This window comes from Rhinolophus hipposideros, assembly GCF_964194185.1.
Source record: "Rhinolophus hipposideros genome assembly, chromosome: 18".
In the NCBI taxonomy this organism is placed as follows: Eukaryota; Metazoa; Chordata; class Mammalia; order Chiroptera; family Rhinolophidae; genus Rhinolophus; species Rhinolophus hipposideros.
The window spans coordinates 7,542,807-7,558,256 of NC_138064.1; the positions used below are offsets into that span (position 1 = coordinate 7,542,807).

Sequence of the window (15,450 nt, forward strand, 5' to 3'; positions counted from 1 at the left end):
TGAACTTCCCAGTATGACACAGCTCTCCAGAGTGAGCCCAGGTCTGTCCTGGCTCACCTCCAAGACGCCGACCACCTCCTTCCCGTCGATTCATGTTTGCAAGGCCTTTGTCTGTGGCCCAGCTGTGTATCCCAACCATCTTTTACAATTCTGCTTGTATTCACTTTTTTGAAACTTTGTCACTTCTGTGTCTTCTTTTGTCCTCGGGTCTTGGGCCCTTGACCATTGTACCTCCCTGTGTTTTCCAGCTTTGGAGACATGCTGTCTTTCACCCTGACGGCCTTTGTTGAGCTGATGGACCATGGAATAGTGTCCTGGGATACATTTTCAGTGGCGTTCATTAAGAAGGTAATGCTGATTGTGCTTCCCTAGGCTTAAATCACTTCTTTCCTGCATAGCTATTTTCCTCTGCTTTGACTATATCTTCTAGTTGTTTCCATGAGTTCTTTGTGTTAAAAGGTGGGTGGGGCTTTGATAGTATTATGTATATGAGGGTCAGAGCACCTCAATTATATGTGAAAACGATATTGCCTTGCCACTGGAATGATGAGGGATTGGACGAGGTAACCCATAGTCAAGAAAAATCAAGGTGTCATGTTGTTAAAACCATACAAATGTCTGCTGAATCCCTGTACAGGACTCTGTTGTTCTCAAGACCTAAGGTGAGTTCCTGCTGCCCTTCCTGAACCTCCTCTCCTCAATCCTGTGTTCAGAGAAAGGGAAAGAGGCAAAGTATACTGATTTCCTATATGCCTGGGTTGGAAGCAGGGCTGTGAGAGAAGAAAGTATGCCTGGGTCCATGACACTTAAGCATAGTAAGCCTGCTTACCTGTAATCAAGGTGGAATAAATGTCTCTGGGATCACCTACTTTGATCTGTTCCTCCTTCTGTAGGAGGAAGCTAATAAAGGATGGGCAAAGTTGAGTTGTAACAAAGACATATCTGCAAACTTACCATTGTGTTTCCAGTCTTTTAACTAAAAAATAAGTAGCCCTGAGTTTAGAACTATTAAATGTAGTTTTAAATCATGTGTTATTATTATTTATATTAATTTGTTAGCTTATTTTTCCGCTCTTTGTATTTGTGAAATGGTTTATAAGTGTATTGGCATTTTTCTTCTTGCTGTTGTATTGGAAATGAAGAGATGTTAGGAATTAATAACTTTATTTTCTAAGTATAAGTTCCTGGGAAGGGTTACCTAAAATAAAGAATTTTAGAGAATCTGTGCAAAAGCTGGAAAATCAAAGCAAAACCCAGTAAGAGTCACTTGAATTTTTTAAACCTTTTATTTTGACATCATGGTAGACTTAACAGAAAAGTTGCAAAAAATATTACAGAACATTCCTAAATGCCCTTCCTCCAGCTTCCCCTAATGTAAACATTTTGCATAACGACAGTGCAATGATCACAACTAAGAAACGAACTGTGGTACAGTGCTATTCTCATTATCTCACCAGTTTTTCTACTAACGTCCTTTCTAGAAGGACCCAATCCAGGATCGCACAGTGCATTTAGTTGTCATGTCTCCTTAGTGTCTTCCAATCTGACAGATCCTCAGTTTTACCTCATCTTTCCTGACTGTGGCAATTTTGAACAATACCAGTCAGTCATTTTGTAGAATGGTCCTCAGTGTGGGTTTCTTTGCTATTTCCCTCAGGGTCAATTAAGGTTAAGCATTTTTGGCAAGAATACCAGAGAAGTAAGGATGTGCCTTTCTCAGCACATTGTATCTGGGTACTTGATGTGCCTATATCTTTATTAAAAGCGACGTTACCTTGCTCATATGGTTGAGGTGGTATCCGCTGAGTCTCCCCACTGTGAAGTTACTCCCTTTCCTTTAGAAGTTAGTCAGTGTCCTGAAGGAGACACTGCCTTGAATTGAAGGACATACAAGAGCCCCTCATCTGTTGAATGAAGGTGTTGGGAATGGAAATCCCATAGATGGGACCCCTGCGTAATGCTGTATGTTTAATTCAGACGAGCTAATTGGGAACCCAGGACATACCTCTGAGTCCTCTTTCCTTAGGTAAGGGCATAAAACCAAAGATGAGATGTGATGGGAACCACGTAGAGAACACCCAAAAAAGGAGGAGGGCTCTTTTTGCCTGTGTTTGTCAAAATTGCTAAAAAGAAAAGAAGCGGTTATAGATGAAAAGGCCAAGGAAATCCTGATGTGTTAGGAGGTATTTTCTTTTGGTGATGACAGGGAGGGTAAGCATTAGATTATGAAAGCAGAGAGCGAATTGCTGTATTCTGTCTTTCTAAGGTCAGAGTTGTAGAGAAGCAAGTTCAATCTGAAGATATGGGGTTTCGTGGCTTTTTTATACTTAAAAAACATTTTAACTCATTCCGAATTTACAGCAGGTCTTCTTTCTACATCTAAGTTGCCTTGCTTGTCTGTCATTAGAGCCTCTTTTGCCATACAAACAATGTTGTTCTGAACGTGAATTCCTGGAAATTACGTTGTGCTTTCATGAAACACATGATCTCTTTGGATCCCTGCAGAGATCTTTCCAGAACAGAACAGAGAGTCTTGTTATTCCTGTGCAGGAGTTGAGGACACTGTGGCTTGGGGAGGTTAAGTGAGGTCACAGGGCGTGGCCTGTCATGGTTCAGGGCTCCTTCTCCCATGGTGAGGCACCTGTGCTTTCAAGTGGTGGAAAGAACTGCTTCTGAAGACTTGTTCACCAGCCTTGCCTTTTGTTCAGCCCGTCCTGACCTCACTGTATAGAGTTAAGTGATTTCCTCTGCTTCCCATTCCCCTTGGATCTTGTGATGGCCCCAGTTCCAGCACCTACCACATTTCTGTGAAGGTTTTGCTCATTTGACTGGCTCTCCCAGTGGACCATGAGTCCTTGGAAGGTGGGGCCATGGTTTCCTTCATCACTTTATCCTCTGATCCCAGCACAGAGTAAGACCTTAATAGATTCCTGAGAAACGAATTAATGAAATATGCTTTGGAAGGGTTTCCGCCCCCCCCCCAAACCCTAGAACTTGAAAGAGAGAAGGAATGCAGTGGCATCGTGTTTAAATATATTTCAAGTAAAATTTCAGTTATGAGTAGAAAGGAATTCCAAAGCTGTCTTTCTTTAAATGATGTGAGCAGTGGTTAGAATGACAATAATTTAATTTTCTAACTGCTTAAGAAAGTGGTTTCCATTCACCAAAATTGAATGAAAAATCATATTAAGTCTAAGAAAGCAAAGACTAGCAGACTTGAGAGTTTAAATAAAAATTAAATATTTTTCAGGAGGCGGTACATTTAACATATTAAACGTCCTCATTCCCAATCATTTTCCTTCCTTTGCATTGCTTCTTAAATCTCAATCTCTATGAAAATTTGAAAATGTTCATCAGAAAATGACTTTACAATTGATAGTTTTTGTAAGGTTAACATTTTTTTATTCATTAGCTGGATCAAATTCAGCACTCTGACAACCCAGGAATTGTCTGTGGGCAACTGTCTTTTAAATGGAGCTTTATCTTGACAAAAATCTACTAGGAAATACACTGACAAAAGATGCTTATCTCTGTGGTACAGACTTGGCTTCCTCTTAATGCCAAATTCGTAACAGGGAGAAGTATTTTTTCCCTGCTAGCCCCTGTCTCCTACTCTACTATTTTATCTGTTTTGTTATGTGTGGACCTAGATGCTCGTTACAAACTTTATTTGCAATAAATAACATCATTTTATAAACACCTTGAAACTTGGATGCCAATATATAATTGTTGCGATTGAAGACCTGACTGCTTAGGGAGAGAGTAGGAAGACATGGAGAAAAAAAGAAGTGGAAAAAAACAAACAAAAAAAACTTAGAACTTTCTGTGTTACGAATTGGTTCTCTCCTCGCCAAGTATAACATCAGTGCCTTTTCTTGGCAGGAATGTTTCATGCAAATGTTCTTGTAACCTTAGCTCTACAGGAGGGCCTGGTACGGCCTGCAGTGTTTTTAGTGCTTGGACAGACATCCAGCCATTTCGGTTTTAGAGACCCAGTAATTTTTGCCTCTTAAAAACCTGAGAGATTTATGGGCCTCTGCCTGGATAATTTAAAATATGGGAGTGGAATTCCATGCCCTGCACGGTTCATTTCAGTTTTGATAACGCAGGAGAATTTAAGATCTCATTTTAACTGATTCTAAGAAGTGTTTATGGGATTTTAATCATTTCACATCATTGATTCATGTAGTGGGATACCCTTTGCTTCTTAAAAGTCACCCATTGCCTCCATTTTGTTTATCTAACGTTTGTAAGTGAATGGAGGCATATGGAAGTACTACACGTAATTATTGCTGACTCCTCTTACCTCTCCTTCCTCACGATACAGATCTACACTTTCAAGAAGCTATACTTTGCCTGGCTTAGCCTGTCTCACCTGTGTGGGCCAAACGTGCTCTAATGGAGCTTCGAAAAATTTAAAGGCAAAGGAAGCCATTATTGATTTCTAGGGGGACAAAGGAAATTAAAGTTGAACCAGAGAGTCTTCACCTTCTATAGCTATACTAAGATCTGTAGGTTTTAAATAAGAATAGAAAATAATGTGTACATGTACAAATTTGTATGTGCACTAATAAGAAGCCCAACTATCATCATTATGTTTGCTCAATCAGCCTTGATGCTTTGGTTCTTACCGTGTTTCCCCAAAATTAAGACCTAGTTGGACAATCAGCTCTAATGCGTTTTTTGGAGCAAAAATTAATATAAGACCCTGTCTTATTTTACTATAAGACCTGACCATGTCTTATATAATATAATAATACAATATAATTATATTTATATATATATAATATGAGACCCGGTCTTATATTAATTTTTGCTCCAAAAGATTCATTAGAACTGATTGTCCAGCTAGGTCTTATTTTTGGGGAAACACAGTAGTACTCATTAGGTGAAAATATTGGGTCATTTAAATGTCTGCTTAAAACCACTGACAAAGAAAGACAAAAATACAGAAGTTAGTTTCAAAAAATGCTTAGTATCACCTACAGAATTGTCCATAGGACTCTGAGTTGCGATCCTGCTCTTCTTCTTTAGCAGGCAGTACCCAACTAAATGTGATGCATAAAATGCTCATTTTGTAACCTGCAGTAGGGTTATTGAAATGATGGGTTTTATATGTTAAGAAAGAGGTGACGTAAAAGAAAAGATGAATTTTTAAGAAGCTTGATGAAGATAAGCGGTTAGTTTCAATTACTTCCAAAAATGGTAAATGCAATATGAAACATGTGTGTGGGATGTAAATATGCCTGAATTGAGTCACAGACCACCCACTAGTGTCCTATCATTAAAGAAGCCCACTGGATGCCAGTGAGAGTTAATAATTGGTAGAGTTTACAACCCATTATAAGAACGTGTACTTTGTATTTAAAAAATCCAGAGCTCTGATTGAACATTTCCATAAAGGAAAGACTGTCAAAAGAATATTTATGGAAATAGAGGGTAAGTATGCCTTAAAGGGAAATCTTGAATGTAGAGAAAGCTGAATAATGTAGAGAAAACCCAGGAATGAACTCAACCACAGGCCAGTGTTGTGCATATATCGTAGACCTGAACACATATCAAAGAGGAGACATTACAAATGCATTCTCAGGGATAGAAAATAGGGAGAGAGACTGTTAATCATTAATGATATGGCAAACTTGGAAAAAGGTGATAATTGAGATGGGAGCATTAAGAAGACAGTAAGATTGGTTTTCACCCCACTTAATTTTAGGCTTTGTTGGGATATCTAAATGGAGGTATTCTTTTAGTTGCCAAGAACAAGCACTTAACATACTTCATAGTAAATGTTTCTTTATCCATCTGCCTCCGCTAGACTATGGGGTCCTTGAAGTTAAGAATCATGTGGGTTTTGCTCATCTCTCTATTTTCAGATCTTAGGACAGTGCAAGCCTGTTTTACAGCACACAATGAATGTGAATTACTTGAATGAATGAAAAAAAGGGATGAAGGTTGGTGGGTGTGGGAGGGAGTTTGATAGTAGGTTGTCAGATGGAAGAGTCTCTATGGAGTCTTAAAGATACATCCATATTTATTAAATTTAAACAAGTAAAGGAGCATGGGAGGAGGAGAGAATCAATGCAGAGAAAATCGGGAGTATGGCCAATGAACTTCTTTGTGATACCTTCATTTTTCTGGTAAGTGCTGACCAGTGTGTTGAGATAATGAGAAATGGTTGGGGTGGTGTTGGTGGGGAAGTCAAGGCCCTTATATTCTATTTAGAAGAGGTCTAAGTTACGTGTTAAACCACGAGCACAGTATGAGAGGAATTGGGTTTTTGTCAGAGAAAGATGGCCCGAGAGAAAGACAGGTGGCCTTCCGTTGGTAGATTTGAGAGAGTGGAGCAGACTGCGGATGGAAGCAAGAGCTTTCCAGGGACAGTAAACATGCTGGAGAGGTTTATTAGCCGTGAAATAGACTAAAGCCAATTGGGTGATGAGCCAGTGGAATTTTTTTGAGAATCTTACATTTTCTCCTACTCTTTCTATTTCAAAGCAATAGCTTTCTGGAATAGAATATCATAATATCACTATACTTCCTGTTATTTAGTTCCTACTCTCTGAGATCCAGATGAGGTGTTGGTATCTGTACCCCACCCCTACTTTCACCAGGAAGTCGTTGGGCTAGAAGCGGTTGAGATGGGAATAGCAAGTTGCCATGAATGCTTTTGCGTTTTTTCTTGTACAAGGATGGAGAAGGGATGAGAAGGGCCAGCAGAAAGGGAGAAATTAGTGTCGACAGAGGGAAGCAGTAAGTGTCAATTTGTCATGGAACCAAATTATTTAGCTTTTAAGAAAGCAGTCATTAAGTTGATATAATAACAGCTTTTTAGTTTGAGTTGTCAACAGATAGTAATAACTTTTAATGAGGCCTGTAAAATAAAACCTTTATGGTACCCATGTGTTTGCGTTGCTGTGATCCGTTATTCTAACCCTTGTGTTGCTTCTCTGTTGCATTGTGATTTATTCTGTTTGGGGCCTTAGTGATTAATTCCTTAGGGAATACATTTTGGAATTTAAACTATTATTTTAACTTTTCACACTGCTAATTTAAATGTGTTCCTGTTCGCTGAATTTTAGAGAAATGAGGAGAATTATTATAACAATATAAAACGAAAGAATGGGGGAAGGAGTGCTCCATGGAGGAATAACAAGGAGAGTAGCCAGTGACTGAGAAGTTGCCAGTTGAATTGTGTTGACAAGTGTGATTTGTGTGAGTCCCTTAAGAATGTAACAGGATCGTAATAAGAACATAAAAGTAAAGGAGTAGCCTGGGAATGGAGAGGAGTAGTATGTGTTGAAATGACTGAATCAAAGAAAAGTTGGCCTTCTGCATCCGCAGGTTTCACATCCATGGATTCAGCCAACCACAAATCAAAAATATTTGGGGGAAAAAATTAAAAAAAAAAAAAAAACTTTCCCAGAAAGTTCCAAAAGGCAAAACTTGAATTTGTCAGGTGCCAAGCATTAAGCTGAATCTACTTGAATGAAGGGATGAGTAGGCATACCCTGCTACAGCCTATATGAAATATAGGTTATGTGCACATACTACTCCATTTTATATAAAGGACATAAGCATCCATGGATTTGGGTGTCTGAGGGGGTCCTGGAACCAGTCCCCCAAAGATATGGAGGGACGACTTCATACAATTTACAGGGACGACTGTATGTATTGAACTCATCTGCTTTTGAAAGCTGAAACTCAGAATAATCCTAGAAAAACCAGACAGAATAAGTCTTTGAAGTTGTCTCCTTTTTACAATTGCTTATTATTGAATTATAGAAATAGTGCTTTGTAATAATGTCATGAACAATCATTTTACTAGATGTGTTCCTTGCTATTCTTTTATCCCCGGGGTCTGCTATTTCTTAAAGGAATTACTTGACTTGCTCCATTCTCTCCTTTTCTTCTCTGCTTATCATGAGTAGTCATTTGTGTCCTGCTTGTATTTTCAGATAGCAAGTTTTGTGAACAAGTCAGCCATAGACACCTCTATCCTGCAGCGGTCTTTGGCCATTTTGGAGTCCATGGTGCTCAATAGCCATGACCTCTACCAGAAGGTGGCGCAGGAGATCACCATTGGCCAACTCATTCCACATCTTCAAGGGTAAGTAAGCATGCTGACGAGACCCCTGTGAAGAGGGGAGGTGCTTCAGCCACCATAATTCTGTGATGAAATACACAGAAATGACTCTTGATTTGGCCTTTAATCAAACCATGCCCCATGCTCATCCCCCATGATGCTGAAATAGCACAGTTGCTTGTCCCTCCATGCCCATTCTCGGGGCTGTCCTGTCCCCGGTGACTGACCCTTAGTAGGTAGTCAATTTTGATCCGTGTTGGTAGCTATCCCTAGAGTTTTACTTTTACCAAGATGTAATAGGATCGTTTTTCCTCGTAAGCTCTCAACAGAGTCTTTCTTTAGTCCTTTAAAATAGTGTTTTCAGCGACGTAATGAGTATTTTTCAGTCAGTTAACAATTTTTAAAGGCAGGCTTCTTTTTTTTAGGCTCAAGGTGATTACAAGAACCTTTTTTTTTTTTTTTTTTTTTTTTGTATTTTGTAATATATGTGTTTTTTTCCAGAGCTTGAGCTACCAGACTGGGCTCTAGCAGCTTGCAGGCTTTGGGGCCTTTCCCGTTCTCTCTACCTTAGGTCACTAGTAAGAGTGTCTCTTATGATAGCAGACTAAGAAGGGCCCCACTGTACAATGCTGCTTTATAAACTACAGCATTGTAGGTGCCACAAACATCCTGAGCTAGCTTACCCAGAACAGGACATTGACTGAAAGGGACTCGGGAGCACTTAGGAACCCAAGAATGACTTAAGTAGCTGAGCCTTGGGAAGGACAGAAACTACGGCCTCAAAGCAGGCCTTTTCTCCAGGGGATCAGCTGGCACTAATGTGACTGGGTTCCCAGTAACTGCCACCCCTGGCCTCTCTGGTCACATTTGTAAATTCTCAAGAGGAAACCTGATTGCCCGTTTGGGTTGGGGGTGCAGGGTAGAGGTGGAGGGAATATTCTGTAATTCTCAATATACCCAAATGTTAACTGTTGTGTTTATAATTAAACTACCAAAGTGCATTCGATGTTTCCTTCATTTGGAGGGGGGATGGTGATCAGAACGTAAACCGTTAAGTCACACTTGCTTAGACTGTAGCCTCAGGGAAAATTAGCACATGCTCCAAAATGATGGTTTTGTGTGAACCATCTCTAGAAATACCAGTTTCTCACTTCCCTGAATGTGAAATGTGTTCTCTTTACAGTGTGTATCTTTTGTCTGCATCTCAATGGCAGACTCGTGCGTTCAGTGCACTTCACCCAAGTGGACAGTTTCTTGTTTGCCAACCTCTGTGCTGACGATCTTATACACACCGCTTCACTTTATCCTCCAAGCAACCTCTAGAAATAAGTGGATCCTTACCCAGTGTTATGAGGAACCTATGTCTTAGGGACATCCCATGAACTTGACCGGAAATGCTCAGTGCCCCACTGGACTTTGACTGCCAGAGACCATGTTCCCAGCCCCGCCTCTCCCTAAATTACCTGTAAATGGAGCTCTTAGCTGCCCCTCACTTATGCTTTGGATCCTACTCGACTGCTTACCATGTGGGTTACATTAGATCTTTGCTTCATTTGGAATTTCTGATTTCATTCGGGTGAAAAGCAAATGTGTAAACTTAAAACTCTGACCTTCTGGTTATTAAAACGTTTCTATTTGGAAACAGATTTTTAGAATATGCAGTATTACTGCCATGGAGACAAAGCGGTTTCCTTTCCAACAAGCCCAGGACTGTGAGCACACCCGTCTCCCCCAGACATTCTTCATGCTTCAGACAGAAAATTACACACACGCGTGCACGTACGCATGCACAGGCACACATGCGTCCATTCACGGAGTCCATGCTTTTCTTCCTGATAGAGAAGATGAGGAAAGAGCCAGCTGGCCATGGGTACCCCTGGGTAATCTGCGCTGAGCTGTATTGTCTGGCTAGGAGTAGTAATCCCCACGCACCCCGCCACCGTGTTTCCAGCCTCATGATGGGTGAAATACATTCTCAGTGCTGACTGCATTTTCTAGGTCCTGCTTTGCTCACCTTTTTAGGGAGATGATCACGAGCCTCATTGCGGTCTGACTCAGGGGTAGCGTCTTCTGACTGTAGTTTTCCGTGTCGTTACAGGACAGATCAAGAAATCCAAACGTATACCATTGCAGTGATTAATGCACTTTTCCTGAAGGCCCCTGATGAGAGGAGGCAGGTAAGTTGCATTTCTTTCGTTTTAAGCCTGTTTGGTGCAGAGGGAGCCCTCTCCTGCCCATCTTGGGGACCCGTGGGCCTCCCTGCTGCTCTTTGGCTTGGCTGGCCAGCCTGGGATCATTCACACAGCTAGTGGGAACTAGGTGGAGACGGGCAAGTCCTTGTCTGAGGAAGAATGAATGCTGGGACTGTGCCAGCAACAGAGAGCCCTTTCATCAAATGAAACCAATGTAAATGTCCAAAACATAAAACGATGAAAGCACTGCGGCTAGGTTGTGGAAATGGAGTTAGAAGCCCCTGTGATCTCCTGTCATTTCATTGCTCACTGGGGCAAGAAGGTGTTGTCCCCACTTTTCTGATGAGGAAGCTGAGACCCTGCGAGGTGTCAGCTTTGCCCTGGAAAGTGAGCGATGGAAAGGTGAGAGGACAGGAGAGAGAGAACGCTGATCTCTGCCACAGGCTGAAAAAACTGTTCCTACAACAGTTGACTCAAGATATTTGTATTGTCGATGTGTGGATGTGGCTCTGGGCTGAGCAATTTATTTCCCCTCCTCTGTGGAAACAAGGGATGAACCCCTTAGACGCACCTGTGTGAAACCTAGCCTTTGAGACTCTCCTTTGTTCTTTTGTTCTTTTTTGTTTGTTGGTTGTTTTTTGTTGCTGTTGTTTCAGGTGTACAAAGCAACATAATAGTTAGACATTTATAACCCTCATAAAGTGATAACCTCTTCCCCTCCCCAAATCTACTACCCCGTATACAGCTAGAAGAAGTAGAATTTATGTCGTGGAATTTAGCTCCCACCTCAAAGTCCATTCATGTTTTTTCTTTTTTTTTCCCATCAGCATAACGTATACTGTGTTACCTTGGTCACGATTCACATCAGTTCAAAATTGGGTGGAAATACGAGATCTTTCAACCATTAAAAGTGTGCCGAGGTGCTCTAAGACAGTTACCAATGCATTGTCTTAGGAGAACTTAGAAAACTAGCATGCTGCTGAACACCATGTCAAGAATTTTGTTTGTTTTATTTTTCTGTTGTCAAGGATTTTAAACCTCAATGACTAAATGTGAGGGTTTCTGGTTTGCTTTCCATTGAGGATCATTTGCTCATTCCTGGGGGCTACAATTTGTGCATCGTGTGGAGTGACTTTAGTTTCCTGTGCCTTTGTTTTGGTGCCGGCTGGAGCCAGGAGAGCCTGCCCGTGCTCTAGGCTGGATGTTTAAGGGTGACTCTGCCCATCTTAGGTGGGATCATCCGTGGGGACGCTCCTGGATATTTGCACCTAAATACTGAGCTCATGATAACTCCTAGCAGCTCGGCAAATTGTTGGCGGCTCTCACGTGCACGTGCCTGATGAGGTCATTGGAGAAGCTTGGTCATCCTGCTGGCGAGACCAAGGGTGCCTGGGCAGAGTACCTGGTAGAAAGGCGCAGAGTGAGGGTCAGGAAGTCTGTGTTGGTCTGACCTCTCCGGACATTCCTTTCCCTGTAGAGGAAGAGGTTGGATTAGAGGAAATGAAAGCTCATGCCCACCCCAACTGCTGTGATTTCACTCGGATCTCTGGAGCTAGACTTGAGGGAGATGAGTGTACTTTGCATGTTCCTGTTATATCAGGAACTATTGTTAACCTGCCGAATGGGAATTGTATGACCATGGAGAAATGGGGAATCAGATGCCAGTGTATACTGACTCCAGGACAATGACAAAGTAACATGTAATGTATTACCAATATAACATTGGGTGTGGCTTCTGCAAATCAAATATATGTATTAGGCAATATGGGACTGACATGACACAGTTTGGCCATATAGTGTTATAATAATAATAAATCACAAAGGGTCTAATGACATTAAACCATTTAAGAAAACAATTGAACTAAGAAAGACAGTATGTATCATCCAGTGGGAAAATCTAGAATATTACATGACTAATTTAGTCTTTGAAATGAAGATAGTGACAAGGATCCTTTTTCTTACAGCTACTTGCCTTTATTAATTTTACTATTTTCATGGCAAAAATGTTAGTGAGATCCCTTCCAAATTTCTCTACAAATATTGATGGTTTTGATAAGCATTTAAAAAAAAAACTTTTTGGTTAAAAGATTTGGCATAAAAATCAGAAAAAAGGAAAAAAAAAGATTCCAAAGGAAGAAGTTTTAAAAACTCCTATAGATGCATTCCCGGAGAGAAAACCACACCTACTCACAGCTTTGACTCTCAGAATCCTACTTTCTGCTTTGTTCTATGAAAGACTCTCCTACTTCATCATTCCTTCACCAGATGTCATCAGACCACATGCGTTGTTTTTCTGTTAGACTGCTTTTAAAACTAAAGATTTTGTGGACATCTTTCCATGTCAAGATTCTTAATGGTATAAAATATTTTCCATAGAATTGTTTACTCAAATAAACCCCTAATATTGGGGGGGTGGGAATCCATGATGAGAGCAAGGACTTTTCTATTTTCTCTCTGACCAAACTTTTGTTCTTTAGGGAGGGTAGTGGAAAATATTCATTTATTCTTTTATGAAATACGTATCTTCTACTCTGTGCCAGACAGTGTGCTCTGGGCTTGAAGTACAAAGATGAAAAGGACAGTCTCTGAGCCGTGAGGTGACCAGAGCCTTATGCAGAAGAGAAATTATGTAAACAGATAATCACAGTAATTGCTGTAGATGTTGAAAATAGGTTGCTCCTTCTAACTTATTTTAAAATTTTATAAATTAATTGGGCCGAAACAAGCAGAGAATATTTCTTTTTTCTTTTTTTGTTTGTGTGGCAATTAGGCAGTACTTTCATTTTTTATAAAATAAAATACATTAAAAGAACTATAGAATCCCTTGGACCTTTTGTTTTTCATTTGATCTGAGAAAAAAAAAACAGGCCTTTCTATTTCGATTAGGAAGAAAACACTGCCTTCTACGCGTGGTGGAAGGGTAGGTTCCTTCTGCAAGGCCGTGAACTTGGTTCTGAATGTATCCTTGTTCTCTTGTGTTCAAGAGGGTGGAAGAGGACATCATTACATTTTGACTTGAATTCCACCCGGTCTTTTCTAAACACCTTATAGTACTGATGTACTTTTCTCTTCAATGCAGTGGGTCAGCAGGGGTGCTAAACAAAGCTGTCACCTCTAACAGAGTATTCTGAATTTCCATCCCTTCTTCTCTCCTGCTTGCTTTCCTTTCTGTGGTGGCGATGGCGCCATTAGGTTGGTGTAGAGAGCAGTGTGGACATCCTTGATTGTCCTCTGACTGTAAGTCTCCACGTTCCCTTCGTCAGCACAAAGCTAGCCCCGCACGTCCATTCTGCTCCTACAAGCCCTGCCTGTGCCCTGCCTCCTACTGCCTCCCTGTGTTCGGGGTTCTCCTGGCTTTCTGCAAGTTGATTTTAATCTTGACCGAATTTGTGGCTGTGTTTTGGAATCGTAGTTTAGTTTCTTCTCTACCCAGTACGAGTAGCGACACTGAAAAGACCACCTCCCCCACCCACAAAACACATTCAGGTGTCTTCCTGAATATGAGCAGTATTTTTGTTTTTGAATGTTCGCAACAGAATCATATTCCACTATGGAATTTTCCCTTGGTGTCTATTTGTTAATATTCAGAAAGGGGCTTCTGTGAATCATTTTATTTAATAAAATCATGCCCGAATCCTCTCTGCCGGTCAGGCAGGCCAGAGCACCAAGCACAGCTTACAGAACTGAGGCTGGCAATGCTGTGTGGGGGCTGGGGCTGGAGCATTTGCCCAGATCCGTGTCCCGTGCTAAAACCCCCTCCACTCAGCTCACGTGCACAGACTACTTCCAAGTCCTGGGGTAGGTACCGTGTGCACAGATTAAGGTGAAATTCAGAAGACGTAGATTTTAAAAAATAAAGTGATGTTTCTCTAATGTTGACTCATGGTGCAGGCATACGTGGCCTGGTCAAAGCTCTCTGCACATGCGTATTCTAGTAAAAGCTGATGAGCCTTTCCAGTGGAGAACTACTGTTTTCATTTGGAGTTGTCATGATTTTTGTTCAGCATTTACCGTTTCCCACAAAGAAGAAATGCCCCCCCCCCCCAAAAAAAGGGGGAAATGTTTGCAGATACCAGATTTCCTTTCTGTGCTTTTGGACATGGCTTTGTTATCTAAGCAGAACATTCAAAAAATAATTGGAATACCACTGCCTATTTGAGTCCATTCTTTCATAAGAAATACTGCTGATATCCAGTTATGAACCACACCCCAGGATAAAGTCATTTTGGACCATGGTGAAATGTATATTTCTAACATAAGCTTTTGTGTGGGTGTGTTTGTCTTCAACAGGAGATGGCGAATATTTTGGCTCAGAAGCAACTGCGCTCCATCATTTTAACGGTGAGTACCTATGTACTGTGTCCGCTTTGTGGGGGAGGAATGGTCGGGTGCATTTATTTTTCTCCTCTTTTGGCTTTAGCTATTGGCTTATTCTGTGACTTGCTTCTGGGGTGAAGCAGTAGGAACTAGAAAGGAGGAAACAATGTGCTTGTGGAATTGGAATAAACAAGGCTTTCCCACAGGAATGGCCTCCTGTGATGGGGGGGGAGGAGTCTTTGGACCTGCTCTAGAGAGAAAGACATTCTGACAGGAAGAGTTGGAAACCTCTCAGTGGGGCAACTTTATTATACTCACCATCGCTTTAGCTTTGCATTTAAGGGAATCAGGGGCTCCATGACTTAAAATGTCTACGAGTATGAGCTTCTGCTTTTTTTAATGAGGGAGCTAGCTGGAAATATATCAGACCCTGAGAGAAGTCCTGAAATTCTGACCCTCATTTTCCTGGGCCCCTCTGCAAGAGAAAGGCAGAAAAGACTTCCACAGAACCTACTCATTAACTGCAGTGCAAAAATGACTAGGAAACTCAATGCAAAAGAAGCCTTATGTGTTATGTTATCAATGTTTAGAAATAAATCAAATAGCAAGATTTCCTGAGGCCTTACCTGCTACTTGACTTTTAAGCAAAGGCTGAAAGAGGCACATGTTAATTCCAAAGAGCTCTGTGAGCTTATAGTTACACACACATTCTCTCTCTCTCTCTCTCTCTCTCTCTCTCTCTCTCTCTCTCTCTCTCTCTCTCTCTCTCTCACACACACACACACACACACACGCACACACAAATTCCAACCCTATGAGGCCATTAAAAGTTACAAACCTTGTGAGGACAAACAAAAT

General features: G+C 41.1%; 1 protein-coding gene across 9 annotated transcripts in view; it reads left to right on the forward strand.

Annotated features, from left to right (window-relative positions):
• Positions 1 to 15,450, forward strand: part of ELMO1 (engulfment and cell motility 1) — a 478,109-nt gene that overhangs the window by 171,291 nt on the left and 291,368 nt on the right. For 5 of the 9 annotated variants that reach the window (XM_081079148.1, XM_081079146.1, XM_081079155.1 and 2 more), the window contains 5 exons: positions 249 to 348; positions 7,956 to 8,107; positions 10,182 to 10,260; positions 13,468 to 13,512; positions 14,566 to 14,616. In XM_081079148.1, the coding sequence (XP_080935274.1) occupies positions 249 to 348; positions 7,956 to 8,107; positions 10,182 to 10,260; positions 13,468 to 13,512; positions 14,566 to 14,616 (427 nt within the window). The remainder of the gene's footprint in view (positions 1 to 248; positions 349 to 7,955; positions 8,108 to 10,181; positions 10,261 to 13,467; positions 13,513 to 14,565; positions 14,617 to 15,450) is intronic. The other 4 variants (XM_081079151.1, XM_081079150.1, XM_081079152.1 and 1 more) reach the window with 1 other exon arrangement.